General features: G+C 56.6%; 1 protein-coding gene across 5 annotated transcripts in view; it reads left to right on the forward strand.

Annotated features, from left to right (window-relative positions):
- Rara (retinoic acid receptor alpha) overlaps positions 1-15,190 on the forward strand; it is a 44,812-nt gene that overhangs the window by 8,330 nt on the left and 21,292 nt on the right. Inside the window, exons 1-3 of one of the 5 annotated variants that reach the window (XM_050156619.1) lie at positions 340-1,171; positions 10,394-10,558; positions 12,995-13,546. In XM_050156619.1, the coding sequence (XP_050012576.1) occupies positions 13,369-13,546 (178 nt within the window). In that variant the 5' untranslated portion in view covers positions 340-1,171; positions 10,394-10,558; positions 12,995-13,368. Of the gene's footprint in view, positions 1-339; positions 1,172-9,422; positions 9,575-10,393; positions 10,559-12,994; positions 13,547-15,190 lie in introns of those variants that run through there. The other 4 variants (XM_050156620.1, XM_050156618.1, XM_050156621.1 and 1 more) reach the window with 4 other exon arrangements.

Raw genomic sequence — 15,190 nt, forward strand, 5'->3', positions numbered from 1 at the left:
GTGAGGGAGGCGCTTCATAGCGGACCCACCCTCCTCCGGTGGACTGCCAGCGGTGGGGACTTTAGCCTTCCAAATGGCTGGAAAGGGGCTTATGACAACCGGGGACTGAGGGCTGCAGATGGAGTATGATTCAGATCCTGTCCTCCTGGAACATGTATGAACTGCCCTGGCCACTCGAGTGGAGTCTTCTAGGATGGGCGGGGGCGGGGGATGGGGATGGAGAGGGCTCCTGGCCAACCTAAGACCCGTCTTTTAGGGTTATACTTTTAGCTCCTCGGAGGAATTGAGTTGTTAGAAGTTTCCTCGAACCCACTCGAGCTGGAGAGGTGTTGGGGAAAGATAGTCGGGAAAGATATCCGGAAGACGTCCACTCTTTGTGCTTCGGTTTTGCAGATGAGAACTGTAAAGGTCCGGAGAAGGGAAGTGGCTTGCTCAAGGTCAGATAGCTTTCAGTTTCCCCTGGCCCCAGAGGACTGTGCTCGGGAGAGACAAAGACTTGACAGCTGGGGCAGGAGTCAGTGCGTTCTCTTCCATATTACACCACCTCCTCTCTTCCCAGGTTTAGTAGGTGTGTGCGATGTGTGTGTGTCCCTGTGAGTGTGGGCGTGTAGCTGGGGGAAGGGAGTGTGTAGGATACCGCACGCTGAGGTTCTTTCTCCGCTGAGTCTTATTTTTATTCTTTTCTCTGAACCTCACACACACACACACACACATACACTCACACTCCTCGCTCTGAATCTCTTTCCTGGCGTTTTGAAGGAGGATTCTCCCAGATTCCCACGGTCCAGCCGTGGGCTGGAAGCGTCTCCTTTAAGAATTGCCCTTCCCTGGGTCTATTAAGGAGAGAGGGGCGGGTGTGAGCCTGAGAACCCGCCCCCGGCTAGTGATTGGCCCGTGGCAGGCAGGGGCGGGCCTGCGAGAGGGGGAGCCTCCCTCCCACCCCAGCTCCGTACCCTCCGCCCCCCCAGTCTGGGGCTCCGGGTAAAGTTTCAGCCTCCGCACGTGACTCGCCATGGCCGCTGCCGTCGCCCCGCGCCCCTGAGCCGCGGCCCCCCGGACGGCTCCTCTCCGAGGACCTCACACCCCTGACTCCCGGCAGCGCCGAGGTTCCGACTTGGGGCAGACGCAGTGCTCACAGACACCCAGACGGGTTGCATCCCCTCGCTTCGAGGTAACCTCTCCCCTGGGATCCTGGGGAGCCCTCGGTGCTCTCACGTATCGGGGCCCGGTGGCCTGCTCTGGATGGCAGTCGCGGGCGGGGACAGGGTGCCGGGCGGTTTCCACGGGAACCCGGGGTTCCCTGGGCTTCCCAGCTTGCCGCTGGCGTGTCCGGGGTTGGGGAGCCCCGTCTGCGCCGCATCTTCGCGCGCGCAGCCTTGAGGCTTCTGCGGCTGTCTGCCGCGCGTGTCCCCAGAGCTCCAGCCTTGGAGGATCCACCCGCCGGGGACTCTCTCTTTCTCTTCAAAACCAAACCAAACAAAAAGACTTCTGAAAACCTGTTTGGGGAGAGATCAGATGCCCAACGGACTAGCCCCCTCCTACTCTCTCTCCTGTTACCTGAGCCGCCCTGTGGTTTGGGGAGAATCAGCCAGGGGGCCCACCCCCCACCAGAGGGATCTGGCTGGGGGGCGGGGCCCGCTCAGCTGGTGTCTCGGTTGGAGTGTGGGGGAGCCGTCAGAATTGGGTGCGGGAGCCAGTGCGGTTGGGTGAGATGCGCCTGTGTCTTGTGTTACTTGGAGGTTGTGGAAGCCTTTCGGGGTGAGGGAAGGACAGAGTAGACCGGCCGACCTTGCTCTGCTGAGGATGTCTGGGATCTAGTGCCACCCACGAGGCTTGGAAGCTGCTAGCCAGATGTGTGTATGTTGAGGGGTGGTTGGCAACTCAGTTTAACTGTGTCCCCTTTCCGCTTTGGGCCCTGCCCTGCTGTCAGACTGCTCGTGGGAAAGGGGGACAGATCCCCCAGTGTGCTAGGCTGGGGGTGAGGGCCACCTCATATGGAAATAATTTCAAAAGCAACAACAAACTCAGTCTTGAGAAGTTTTTTGGATTTGTGTGTGTGTGTGTGTGTGTGTGTGTTTCACTGCCCTTCCTTTCTTGGATAGGATGCCCAATGTATTGGCATGGAAGGGAGGGTACCCCCTGCTCCTACCTAGTGCCAGCTTCCGATTTTGCAGCCAGATTGCTACCTGCTGCCTGTGTGCACATGTGTGTGTGCTCTCCAACAGCATTTTTCCTCTGCCCTTTGCTTTTTTTTTTTTTTTTTTTTTTTAACCAGCTCCCAGTCCCACTCCTGATCACCCTACCAGCATGGAGACTCAGGAGTGCCAGGCATTTTCTGCAGCTGAAGGCTTCCCAAGGCACAATTTTTTTGGGGGAGGAATTTTTGGGGACCTAGTATGGACTCCTAGGCCCTGCTAGAAAATTAGGGTTCAGGTTCCCAGACTCCTCCAACTTCTACAGGGCTTTGTGTGGAGACATAGCTGGGGAAAGCCCTACGTTGGAGTGGGGGTGGCCTGGAGCCTTGGGGCCTCCCCTGGGAGGGGTGGAAATGGGTCTGGGGACGGGAACGAGAAGAGGGTTTGGCGGTAGATGCTTGGCTCTTCCTTGTGAGGAAGAGGGATGTGGAGTCACAGAATTTGTAGCTGTGAAAGATGGCACACGGGGAGGGGCTGGCACACCAGTGCTGCCTGGGAGTCTGGGCCATGAAGCAGAGAGGTCAATAGGGTCAGACTCAAGTAGGCCCTTGGGAGCCTACAATGGTGGATTTGCAGGCACTTGGAGGGTGTGAGCCTGCAGTGTGTGCAGAAGGCCATCACTGCAGGGGTTCCTCAGATCTAGTGGCAGACACTGGGCTGGGAATTAGCTTTGTCCTGCCACAGCCTTGAATCTCGTCTCTGTAGTCTGACCCTAAATGCACCTGCTGGCACCCTGGGATACCTCCTAGTTCACCTCCTACTCCTAACCATGTGGCAGGCTGGCAGGAAGCTAGCTGTAGGCAGCCTGATCACCCCTGTGCCTCCCCCGATGGGCACAGTCACCCACACATGCCATGACGTTGTTCCTGCCAGCCTGTCTAGTGTGGGGGTGAGAACATTGAGTGGCCTTCAGGTCTGTTTGGGGGACACAGACTCAGATGAACTGCCCTTCCATTAACCATTTGGTCTCTGAAGCTAGCTCCACCTTCTGGGATCTTTCTCACCAGGTCACTCTCGTTCAGATTCTGAGGTTGTAGGTGGATTGTCCTCAGAACTGTGTGACATGAAATAAACTTTAATACCCAGATCCCTGTCCCCTGGGATACCTCAGCAGGGCACCTTTTCTCAGTTGGAGAAGAGAGGAGTTGAGCCCAGCCCGCAATGGGGTCTTCTGGGGAGCCCTGCCTAGGATTTAGGGTGATGGACATGGAGGAAGGTAATCCAACCCCTTGACGAATAAACACAATCATCCACTCCCAGCACCCCACACCCCTGTCTGGTGGCGGTGGTTTTAGGAGTGTGGGAAGCTGGCAGAGCCTCTGGCGAGATGACCAAGGTTGTCATGACTTACTGAGTCTTGAGAAAGAAGTGTAGCCAGTGATACCCCCAGCTCGCAAGGCTTTGGCTCCGCATCCTAGCTGACGCCTGTTGTCTTTCCTCCTGTTTCCCCCTCCGCCCTCCTGCTGCTGTCTGGAGCCCACACGGTTTCTGTGGGATGTGGGGGCAGGGCAGCTCTGGATCTCCTTGTGTGTCCAGGAGGTGTCCTGGGAATTGGCAGGATTAGTTGAGGGTGTCTGGGTGTCCCTACAGGGTGGGCGGCGTGCGGGGACCTGGCCCAGAGTGTGAGAACGTGTCAGCGTTGGTGTGTGTGTCCCTAGTCTGGTTTGGGTGTGGGTGTCTCTTGCTTCGTCTGGATCTTGTCTGGATCTTGCCTCCCTCTCTGGTCCTCACCTCCCCTCCCCACTTACCCTTCCCCCCAAGCCGGGACCGCCTGCCTGCTCTCCCCTCACTGCAACTGGAACCTCCCTTGCCTGTTCCAGGAATTTGGTAAGGAGGAGGAAGAGGCAGGCAGGCAGACAGACCTCCCACACTCTAGTCCGCCCGCTGGCCTGGCATCATAGGGAAGATGAAATAGGTGCTGCTGTAGGGTTTGCCTGGCCACACTGGTCCCTCCATTACACGGGGGCTGCCTCCTGCAGAGGCCCCTCGTTGGCCCTGAGATACCTCCTTCCATTTAGCATCCTGCCCCCAAAGGCCCCTGCTGGACCTCCAGGCTCCACACTCAGTCCCAGTAGCTGGTGGGGGATTAAGCTGCTGCCAGCCTGGCCAGCACCTGTTGCCAACTCCAGCCTTGTAACCGGAGCCGGCCAGTGAGGGGCTGCAAAATGACAGGTGGAATTTCTCCAGCCAGCCCCCAGCCTCTTCTAGATAGGCCTTTCCTTTCTGGTGGGAACTAGCAAAGCCCATCCCCCCCGCACTGCTGCAAGTGTCAGTCACCCTCATCTGAGCCTTGATGCTCCTATCCTGCCCGAGGACCCTGTTACCCCATCATTGGATGCTGTAGAGTAGGCAGTCCTCCTTCGAGTTCTTAGAGCTCTCCTGCCTTGACAGGGCAGTGTGTGTGTGCATGTGCGGGTGCGTGTATGTGCACGCGCGCTTGTGCACATGGGGGGGGGGGCCGATGGGGTGGTTCTCTTAATGTTTTAATTGCATAAAAAATTGGGAGCTCAGCTCTCGGCCGGTGGGGAGTCTGGGGCTGGCTGGCCGCCCGGCTTGAGCTAAATATAGCCTGGGACATCTGCAGAGAAGGGGAGGGGAGTGGAGGGAGGTTCCATTCCCCTCACCTCAGCCAAGGTGCCCTCGTCTGGGCGGGCACCTTGGAACAGGGAGCAGGGATTCCTCAGCACAAAAGGCAGGGGAGAGGTGATAAGGGCTGGGTCTTTGGGAATTTGCCTGCTTGAAGGCCACCGGAAAAACCAGAGTGAACCCGGAGGCTCAGGATAGGACCCAGGTGGAGTATGTGGGGTACTGGTTAGGTCCTCTGGCCCTGGCTCCCTCTTCCTCAAAGCTTCCTAAGGTCAGGCAGCCTCAGTGTGTCACGGTGACCTCCTCGCTGTGTGCTCACGAGTACACACCTATTGGGTAGCCCCTCCCGGCCTCTCCCCCTGGAGCAGCTGTCCCTTGGGCTCTATCTACTGCAGGTCCCCAGCCCTCCTGTCCCTTGCCCCACAGCGAAACCTTCAGCCCAGGAATCGAGACTTGAGAAAGGGAAGCTGTGGCATGGAGTTCTCTGATCTCCAGTCACGGCAGGAAGTGGAGGGGGGGGGGGATGAGGGAGGGTAACCTTGAGTGGCAGGTGGAGGAGGGCACTGTGAGCCTGTATGAACTGACAGGGCACAGAGTGGTGGGGAGTGGCCACCCTCCTAGCAGACCCCTCTTCTCTCCAGCTCTAGGAAAGGGAATGTTGGGGGACGACAGCTGATTCCCCAAGGGCTGCAAACTCTCCTGTCTGCACCCCCCTAACAGTGAGGGGGAAAAAAAAAGTCTTCCTGTCACGTGCTCATCACTTCCTGTCCCACTGTGGTTCCTGGGATGTTTGTTGTTGGTTGCCATGGTGATAGCCGCCGTAGGCACTACCCCTGGTTTTTGTGGGGAGGGACCTGCCCCTCCCCTCAAGGCCCACAATTGGGAGGGGGGTGCTTGAGAGGCCTGTCTAGGGGGCCCTTTCAAGCTGAGCCTGTGTGTGTGGTCTCTGACGACTCAGGTCCCTTAGGGCCCTCAGACTTGTGTCTGTGGGAAGGAGTCACAGCCACCTACTCAGACTGTGTTGGGAAGACTGACTTTGTGGCCGTGACTGTGTGAGACTGATTTCGTGGCCGCATCCCCTCAGTCTGGGTCCTTCTGCCTTTTCAGACATCACTTCATAGACCCTACCTTCCTCTCTCCTCTCCTTCCTTCCTCCCCGGAGAGTTTGTGGCTTCTTGGGATCCACACTGGAATATACAGGACTCTGGGCCACCGGGTCCCTGATGTTTTATGGGTGGGGAGACTGGAAGTGGCTCTGCAGCCAGCTAGCTCTCCCACACATGGCCACACCAGCTTCTCTCGGCTTCAGCAAGCTCTGTGCTTGAAGGGAAGGCCCAAGAGTTCAGTGACCAGATTTTCCCACCTCATGTGGGGCTTCTCTGCTTGGCTAGGCGTGGAGAAGAGAAGAGAAGAGATTCCCCCGGGTTCTTGCTGGACTAAGGGGCTCCCTGTGGCGTAGGAAGTTCCTGGGGGGTCCTAGGGTGTGGGGTTGTGGGGCAGGGCCCAGTCTGACTCAGGCCTGGTCTGGGGTCAGAGCCAAAAGGATATCCTGAGGTAGTGGGGGGTGTTCCTGGCTTCCCTGCAGCTTGGGTCCCCAGGGAGGGATGACGGGAGGGGACTGGGTAGCATCTAGTTCTATTGGCAGCGTGCCCTAGGATTCAGAGTGCAGCAGGCTGGGGTTGGGGCTGAGCTGAGGCAGGAGTGGGGACTGATGTAGCCCATCTCTACTTGCGACTGCTCGGTTTGCTTCTCTGATCATCCCCCCCTACACACACACACACACACACACACACACACACACACACCTTCCCCTAATTATGAGTGAATTGTGCTTCCTGCATGGTGGAGAGGGGGCAGCTGCCAGGGTGAGGGTGGGGAAAGCCCCATGCCAGGCTGGGTATGCACATCGGTGGTTTCCAAGCTGGGGGGTCCCCTTTGTGCCCGTTTGGTCCCTCATAGGTAGAGTTACTGTTGTACTGTCCACGTACTCCTGTGGTCTGTCTGTGGCCAGAGCAGGCTCATTTCTTCCTCTTCCTGTTTTCTTCCTTCCCCATGGGTTGGCCCCCTCTTCCTGTAGGCCTGGGCTGCCCCCTGCCCTTTCACCTACTCTCTGCTTCCATGGAAGACCCAGTTACAGCCCTGGTTCTGGATGGGCCCCTCAGCCGCCCTGGGCGTGGGAAGTCCTGAATGACTGTGTCCCTCAGGCCCTCTGGCGTATGGTCTCTGCTGTATCGGGAAGATCCCCCACTCTTTTCTCTTGGGGCCCAACTTGTCCTGGCCTCACGGTCTCTGATTGATCCTCATGCTTGCTGGTCGTTCACAGCTGATGCGTGGCGTCTGGGAGCTAGGGAGGAGGTATACATTTCATGGAGTATACATTGGAGAGGGATGAGAACCATTCTCGTGGGACGAGGCACCGTGTCTGAATATGGGCAAGGTTGGTTGGCATCCAGCAGCAAGATTCTGTGTTCTTACCTCACTGACCCCCTAGAGAGGACACGCTCTGGGGCAGGTGGCCCGCCAGGCCTGGCTGTACAGATACAGCTGTGTAGGGCTGGTGGGGGAAAATGCCTTCTGCCTGGCCCTGCCTTCGGTAGTCTTTTCCCTTAACGAGGCTGAGTGGGCCTGTGAGGAGGACCAGAGCTGTTAGTGGGAGGACCCTTGGAGAAAAGAGGGTAGTGCTCTCTTCTGCTTCCCAGCCCTGTCGGCCTGCAGATGAAGCCTCGTGGGGGAGGGGAGAGGTTGTGGCTTTGTGTGTACAAGGATTTTTCCTGGAGAGCTTATAAATAGCCTGAGCCCACTGTTCTGGTTTGAAATCGGTCCTGTCCTGCCCTGCCCCTGCCTGGCCAGCTCAACTAACTCTGGGCAGGGTTGGGGGTCTGGGGGTGGGTAGGGCTCCCCTGTCTTGCCAGGGCTGGAGGCCCTCCCACCCAAGTGGAGTTTGAGCTCTGTGTCTCATTTGCATATGATTCATTAACTGTCTAGAATGTTTAGGAAACCCCCATCTCCCCTTGTTTTAAGCTCCCCAGCCTTAGCCCCTTCAGAGGGAACTGCTTGGGGCTGAGGGTGTAACTTGGTTGGTGAAGTGCTTGTCTGGCGTGCAGGAAGCCCTGGGTTCTGTCCCTAGCACCACGTAAACCTGTCACGCGTTGGTGCCCGTCTACCCCAGAGGGTTCTGGAAGTGGAGGCTGGAGAGCCAGCCACTCGAGGTCATCAGCTAGTTTGAGGGCAGCTTGGGCGGCAGGCCCTGTCTCAAAGCATACAGATAAAACAGAGGGAACTGCTTGACTTCTGTCCCTGGGGACCCCTCGTTTTGAAGGAGCACAGGGTGGAGAGGATGCCTGAAGACGGGAGGCCTGGGAGGTGGCCTCGCTGGGTATGGGGGCCTCGAAGTTCTCTCTCCCCAGGACACGGGAGGAAATGGTCTATTTCTCTTCCCTCCCCAAATCCAAAGATTTCCCTTTTTCGGTTTGTGAAATGCAAGAAGGGAATTTGGGAAAGGGTTGTGGTCAGGCCTCTGCCCACACCCCAGATATCCCTCTCCCCCACAATCTTCCCCTCCGTCTGGGAGGAAGCAGATCCAGAAAAAATGGTTAGTGTTCCCTGCTAGCCCTGTCCACAGATGCTGGCCCTGGTTGGGGCAAGGCCAGGGAGAGGAGGCAAAGAGCCCAGGGACCCCAGGTGATGGTGAGAGATGGGGGAGGCGGGAGACCTAAGAGCCTTCTCTGCGCCAGGCAGTGCTAGGTGCTTTCCAGGACCTCGTTCATCAAGGGAGACAGTTCACAGGCAAGCAAACATACTCAGAGAGGTTAAGCTACTTGCCTAAGGTCACCCAGAGTGGCAGAGCTGAGATTGGGCTCTGGGTTGGTTTTTTCCCCCCTCTTCATGGCTGCCGCAACTCTCACTTTTTTTCCCCCTAAAAGGTGTGACTTTGGAGTGGTGTGTGTGGTGTGTGTGTGTGTGTATGGTGTGTGTATGTGTGTGGTATGTGTATGGTGTTTGTGTGTGTGCGTGTGTGTTGTGTGTATTATGGTGTGTGTGTGTGTGGTGTGTGTGTGTGCATGTGTGCGCGTGTGCATGTGTGTGCGTGAGTGTGCGTGCGTGTATGGTGTGTGCGTGCACGTGCGTGTGTGTATGGTGTGTGTGCACGCGTGTGTGTATGGTGCCTGTGTGTATGGTGGGTGTGTGTGCGTGCACGTGCATGTGTGTGTGTGGTTGACCACTGATCGTGATACCTTTTAGGGATTTGGGATTAAAGAGCTCCTTAAGAAGGGGTGCATGGCTGGTGGCAGCACCCTTGCCTCTTCTCTTTCTGCTGGGCTGGACTGGAGGGACAGGTCTGTGGTTTTCTCTCTCAGGCAGGGCGCCTATGAACAGTGGAGGTTGCTGGCAGAGGGTGGGGGTTATATGTAGGTTGCTTGTTTTCCCTCTTTGGTGCCGGTTTAAATTCTCTGGCCAGGGCGCAGGCATCTCTGTGAGGGTCATGGCTCCCAAAGGACCTTGCTCCACCCCCTCATCATCTTTGCCCCTGCCTATCCCTGTTCCCTGGTCAGCCTGGCTCTTGGCCCATTTCTGTGACCTTTGTCCCGCCCTCACTGGAGAGCCCTCCCTCTTCCCCTCAGGGAGCTGTAGATCGTTGCCTTGAAGTGTGTAGGCACAGCTGGGTTAGGATACTAGAGGTTCTGAGGCCTTCCAGACTCTCCCCAGAGTTGTGTGTTTGGGGCAGGCTGGTGGCTCGAAGTCTGACACAGTTTTAACCTCTTCAAGGGGAGACTTGAGGCATTCGTTCTAAGGTAGATACCATTAGTCTTCTGTGTGGGCAAAGCTGGCTTCTAGAATATAAAAGACTGGGCCTCAAAAGTCCGAGCCAGGTGTCACCCACTCCCACAAGCAAGGTCAGAATGCCTTTAGTTTGAAGTGAGCTTCTGGCTTCAGTCGTGGGTCTGGTGGCCTCTCTTTGGTCAGCTGTCTCCTAGGCCTCACCTATCAGTAGGTAAGCCTCTGTGTAGACATGAATCCTCCTGAGGGCTGGCCCACAGGGAGGACCTCGGGGCATCTCCTAAGCTAGACTGTGCACCTTGAGAGACTTAAGGCGAGAGTTGTGTGTCTTCTGGGAGTCTGTGCAGGAGCCCATGCACGTAAGTCCTGGACTGCACTCGTGTGGTTGGGGCCAGGTGTGGAGAGATACTCCAAGGCTGCTCTGCTCCCATGCGGCCTCCGCACAGGCCAGGGCAGCAGGCTTGCTCTCGCCCACCCATATGTTTTCTGTAGGCTCGCATGGGTGACTTTCTGCAGGTGTGTGGCGTGGCGTGTCTGTAGGGGGTCCAAGTGCAGACACTTGTCCTCCTCAGCGTGGCTCTTGCAGCCTGTGCTCCTGTTGTATGGGATCCCATAGGAGATGGGGGACGGAGCTGCCGCTGGCCCTGTAGGTGGAACCCCCATTTTTCTCTGACATCAGTCATCGGTCTTTGAAGGGAAGGAGGCACCTCATTCAGGAGTGAGGCCCACCCAGTGGTTGGTGTGATGAATCACTAACACAGTGCGGATTTCACTTCAGCGGAGCTGTTGCTTCTGTGGCCACTACCTGCCCCCTCTCTCTCTGTCTTCCTCAGTTAACAGAAGACACAGGCTGGGACAGTCGACAGAGGACACAGTGCTCTTCCACAGTGGCCTTGGCAAGAACTCCCCATTCTCATCCTGGTCCCCAGGCAAATGCTGGTTATATATGCATCCTCCAGTCTCCAGGTTTAGGCCTGGAGCCTGGAGCTTGGAACCTGGTATGTCCTGAGTGTGGGGAGTAGGGATGGAGGGGGAATGTTGGAAAGGGATGATTCTTCTTCTTCTTCTTTTTTTGTTTTGGTTTTTCAAGACAGGCTCTCTCTGTGTAACAGCTCTGACTGTCTTAGGATTCGCTTCATTGACCAGGCCTGCCTCGAACTCACTGACAGAGACCCGCCTTCCTCTGCCTTCTGAGTGCTGAGATTAAAGGTGTGCGCCACCACCACCCAGCTGACAATTCTTATTTTAGGTCTCTGTATCTCTATTTTTTTTTTCTTTTAAAGAGGTTTACTGCGATAGTAACTCACTTGCCACAGGATGCACCCATTAAAAGTATACAGTTTAAGCCCCGCGTGGGTGGTGTATACCTGTAATCTCAGTCCTCTGGAGGTTCAGACAGGCGGATTGCAAGTTCAGTGCCTGCCTGAGTGATTTAGTGAGTGATACCTTTTCAGAAAGAAGCCAGAAAGACAAGGAGTTGCAACTCTGCACAGTTGCATAGCTCTCGCCTGCGTATGGAGTCACGGCAGCTACCGCCACTATCGCCGCCGCCACCACCGACGTTAAAACGTTTTCACCACCCCCGAAAGTTCCCATACCCACTAGCAGCTACTTCTCCTTTCCCTGACATTCACACCCTAGTTCCTAGTAACCACAAATGTATGCACACAGATCTGCTCCTCCTGGACATTCTTAGAAGTCGAGTCATACAACATAGCATCTTGGGCAATTGTATTGCTCTCAGGGCTTGGCCATGCTTGTGTGTCAGTTCTTTGTTCTCTTTTTTTTGGCACAGAAATACTCTAGCGCGTTGGGTGTCCACCATTTTAGACCTCTGGGTCGGTTTCACTGCTCACTTGGGGTCTGTGATCCTGATCTGAGCGTGCACACAAATCTTGTTGCGCAAGGCTTCCATTGTCTTGTTTCTTGGGTAGATACCCAGGAATGGACTTGCTATGTACGCAAGTGCCATGTTTAAGGTTTTGTTTTGTCCTTTTTTTTTTTTTTTTTTTTTTTTTTTGAGACAGGGTTTCTCTGTAGCTTTGGAGCCTGTCCTGGAACTCATAGAGAGATCCACCTGCCTCTGCCTCCCGCGTGCTGGGATTAAAGGCATGCGCCACCAAGCCTGACCGAATGTCTTTTTCTTAATAACTCTGTTGCAGTTTTTGAGATAGTATCTCTGAGTGAACCTGGAGCTCACTGCTTCAGTGAGGCTGGCCGGCCAGCAGACGTTAGACAGCCTTCTGGCTCTGTTTCTCCAGCTCCGAGGTTGCAGGTGTGTGACACTGTGCCTGGCTTTTTGCTGGGTGTCTAAAATCAGGTCCTCACGCATGTAGAGCAAAACATTTACCAACAGAGCCAAATCCCTGGGCCCTGTTAGCTGGTCCCAGCCATCCTAGTGTGTAGACATTTCAAAGTATTCTTGGATCAGTACCTGACAGGGGGACAGACGGAAGTAAGACCTGGTTTTGTTTGGCTGTGATTATTTTTGTGTCTCTTCTATCATATGTATATATGATACATTCATGTGTGTGTAGTGTGTATTTGCAGCACATGTCCCTACACATGGGTATAGATTTGTGTATAATCTACACTCAGACCGACTTGAAGAGCCCTTAGCTCTGTTTCTTCCTATCTGGCTATGTATCGGAATCTGTAGGTCCCAGCTGTGTCTCTACCCCAAGGTGTTATCTGTGTCTACCCTCTGGCCTCAGCTCTTCAGATAGGGTGTGGATGGATCTGCGTACGCGCTGGGGAGGGTAGCATCTGGTCTTGTAAGTCCTGTCCACTTACTCCCTCATCCCCTGGGTGTCGTTTTCCTGACTTAGGGCTTCCCGGGGCCACCTGTACTGTTCGGTATTGGGAATGTTGCCTAGGAGACCTGGAGATCCGTTCCCCTGTGTGGATATGGATTTGGACCTCCTCCTCCTCAAGGGAGGGTTGTTCTGATCTGGGATGCTGGGTCTTAGGTTTAGGGGGGAAGTGGTGTGAGAGCCCCCCCTCCACTTAGGGAGTCATTTTTCTGAGAAGTGCCCGTGCTTTAGGGAAGCGGCTTCTCCCCCCTCCCTGCCAGCGCCTTCTCTGTATCTTGACCTCAGGTAACCCACACTGGGGGAAGGAGAGCCAGCTGCTTGCCTCAGCTGCACTGATCTTTGGGGTGGCACTGTGTGGACCCTTTCCCAAGCATTCTGGGTGAGAGGCCCTCCCATACTCTGGGCCCTGTCCCCATAATCCCAGCCTGGCTGTGCTATCCTGCCACCCCCAGCAGTGTCTGGGCCCTGGGCCTAGGCTGGCCCTGCCAGCCAGGAATGGTGCCAGGTGTCTGCTCAGCTGGGTGCCACAGGAAAATCTCTGGCTGCCCAGGTTGGGGAGCGCCGTGGGGAATCCCATGCGCCTGCTCAGTACCCACTTACCTGCCTTTCCTCTTTCTGCAGCACCGCAGGACATGCCACCCCCCAGCCGCCTAGCTGGGGCCCTTCTGGGAGTGGCATCCTTTTTGACACCCTGAAGACCAGCTCTGGACCTTCCTACAGAAGTGTCTGCTCACAGAACTGCTTAACCAAAGGACCGACTCTTGGGACATCCCCCAGTCCACCTGGCCCCTGGCTAGGGAGGGGGCTCCAGAAGGCTGAAATTAACTCACTCACTTTGGACTGCAACTCCAGGGACAGAACGGGGTGGGGGTGGGCTGACCACCCAAACCCCCTCTGGGCCCAGGCCCCATGCCCGGAGGAGGAGAGACCTCGTGAAGCGTATCACAGCTGCCTGCCAGACTGTTCGCCTGCCGTTCTGACTGTGACCGCTTGGCATGGCCAGCAATAGCAGTTCCTGCCCAACACCTGGGGGCGGGCACCTCAATGGGTACCCGGTGCCCCCCTACGCCTTCTTCTTCCCCCCTATGTTGGGTGGACTCTCCCCTCCAGGCGCCCTCAGCAGTCTCCAGCACCAGCTTCCAGTTAGTGGATACAGCACACCGTCCCCAGCCAGTAAGTCTAGGTGGGGAGGCTTGGGGGAGGGAGTATGGAGGGGGGCAGGCCCCAGGATTGGGGTTCCTGGACACGTCTGTTCCGCTGGAGGCACAGTGAGTGACAAGGTCTTTTCTAGATTAGGGGGAACATGGTGTGTATGGGTGCGGGGGGGGGGGGGCTTGACGATGGTCCCACTGCTCTTAGCTTGTTTGATGTTGGGAGTGGGTAGAGAAAAGATGAAACCGTCTGGTTCCTTCCTTCTGTTGTTGTTCCCCCTTTGTCCCTGTGTCCCTGGTGCTATGCTATTGAGGGCCTTATAAATAGCTCTGAGGAGGGATGGACGCAGAGGCTGAGGTGGATAAACAAACCTCTCAGCGTTGGGGGAAATGACAGCTCCACACCGAGATTGAAACCCACCTCCACCCCACCCTCTTCCAGTACTCTGAGGGAAAGGGCTTCGAGAGACAGCCCAGGGCAGCTCGGCACAGCTGGAGCCCTGCAACACCCCCACACACCCGCCCCGCAACTCCCCTGCCCCCCGAAGGACAGGGAGGGACTCCGTGGGGGCTTTCTGCCTGGACTCTGACCTTGGACACATGTACTGGGTTGGCAGGGCTTGTGTTTTCTGCCTCTACCCACTGCCATGAGGGTCACAAGTTGGCTGGGCGAGGGTCTCAGTACCCTTCCCTAGCTGGCCAAGCCAGGTAGTGGGAGGTGGCAGTGGCTATAGCCAGCTGGCAAAGTCCAGGCTCGGGGCCTGCCAGGCCGCTTACAGTAACTCTGGCCCCCAGGGCCCAGCTGGGCTCCAGGCCAGAGCCTAGGAGGAGGGAGCTGGGCCTGGCCTGGGGCAGGAGGGGGTGGGAAGCAGCAGAGCAGGCCATGGCTGGCTGGCTGGCTGGCTGGTCAGCTGCTGACCTGGGAAACGTGTCCCACCTCTCCTGGTTGGCAGGGACCAAGCACCCTGCCTGGCACCCACTGCCCCTCCCACAGCCATTGGCAAGTTGCCTGGCACCACTGCCCTGTGTGCCTGGCTGGGCTGGGTCAGTGCCCCCTTCTTGGTGTGGGGGTAGCACTCTCTCCCCGGAGCCAGGGAGTCTCTTTGTCCCTGGGGCAGGCTCTGGCTGGGCGCCTCACTGCCCACAACTGGCCGCCTGCCCACAGCCACCACTGCTTCCTGGATCGCCGCCTCTGGCCTCTGGCTTTTGTCGCAGCCCCTTCCCTTCCAGGCCCCACCAGCCTTCAGGAAGAGATAGGCTATGCCCATGTTCCTTCCCATCTCCAATCCCTTATGCAGTGGGGCTGCAGCGCAGACAGGCACTGCCTCATTTCCCCTGCTAGTAACGCCTCAAGCCTTCACCTTCGATTTCTACCCCTTCTCCCCACCTTAATAGGGGAGTCGGAGAACCCCATTCTGTTCTGGTTTTCTAGTCTGTGTTGCTGATGGGGCGACCAGAGTGTTGGGGATTGAGCAAGTGCACCTATGTAAAAAACATCCCTGCAGCCTGGAGGTGGTGGCGCACACCTTTCATCCCAGCACTCTGGAGGCAGAGGCAGGTGGATCTCTGAGTTCAAGGCCAGCCTGATCTGCAGAGCAAGTTCCAGGCTAGCTAGGACTACACAGAGATACCCTGTCTCAAAAAAAAAAAAAAAAAAAAAAAAAAA

Source organism: Alexandromys fortis, unplaced genomic scaffold (assembly GCF_014885135.2).
Source record: "Alexandromys fortis isolate MF-2015 unplaced genomic scaffold, M_Fortis_MF-2015_v1.1 scaffold_31, whole genome shotgun sequence".
In the NCBI taxonomy this organism is placed as follows: Eukaryota; Metazoa; Chordata; class Mammalia; order Rodentia; family Cricetidae; genus Alexandromys; species Alexandromys fortis.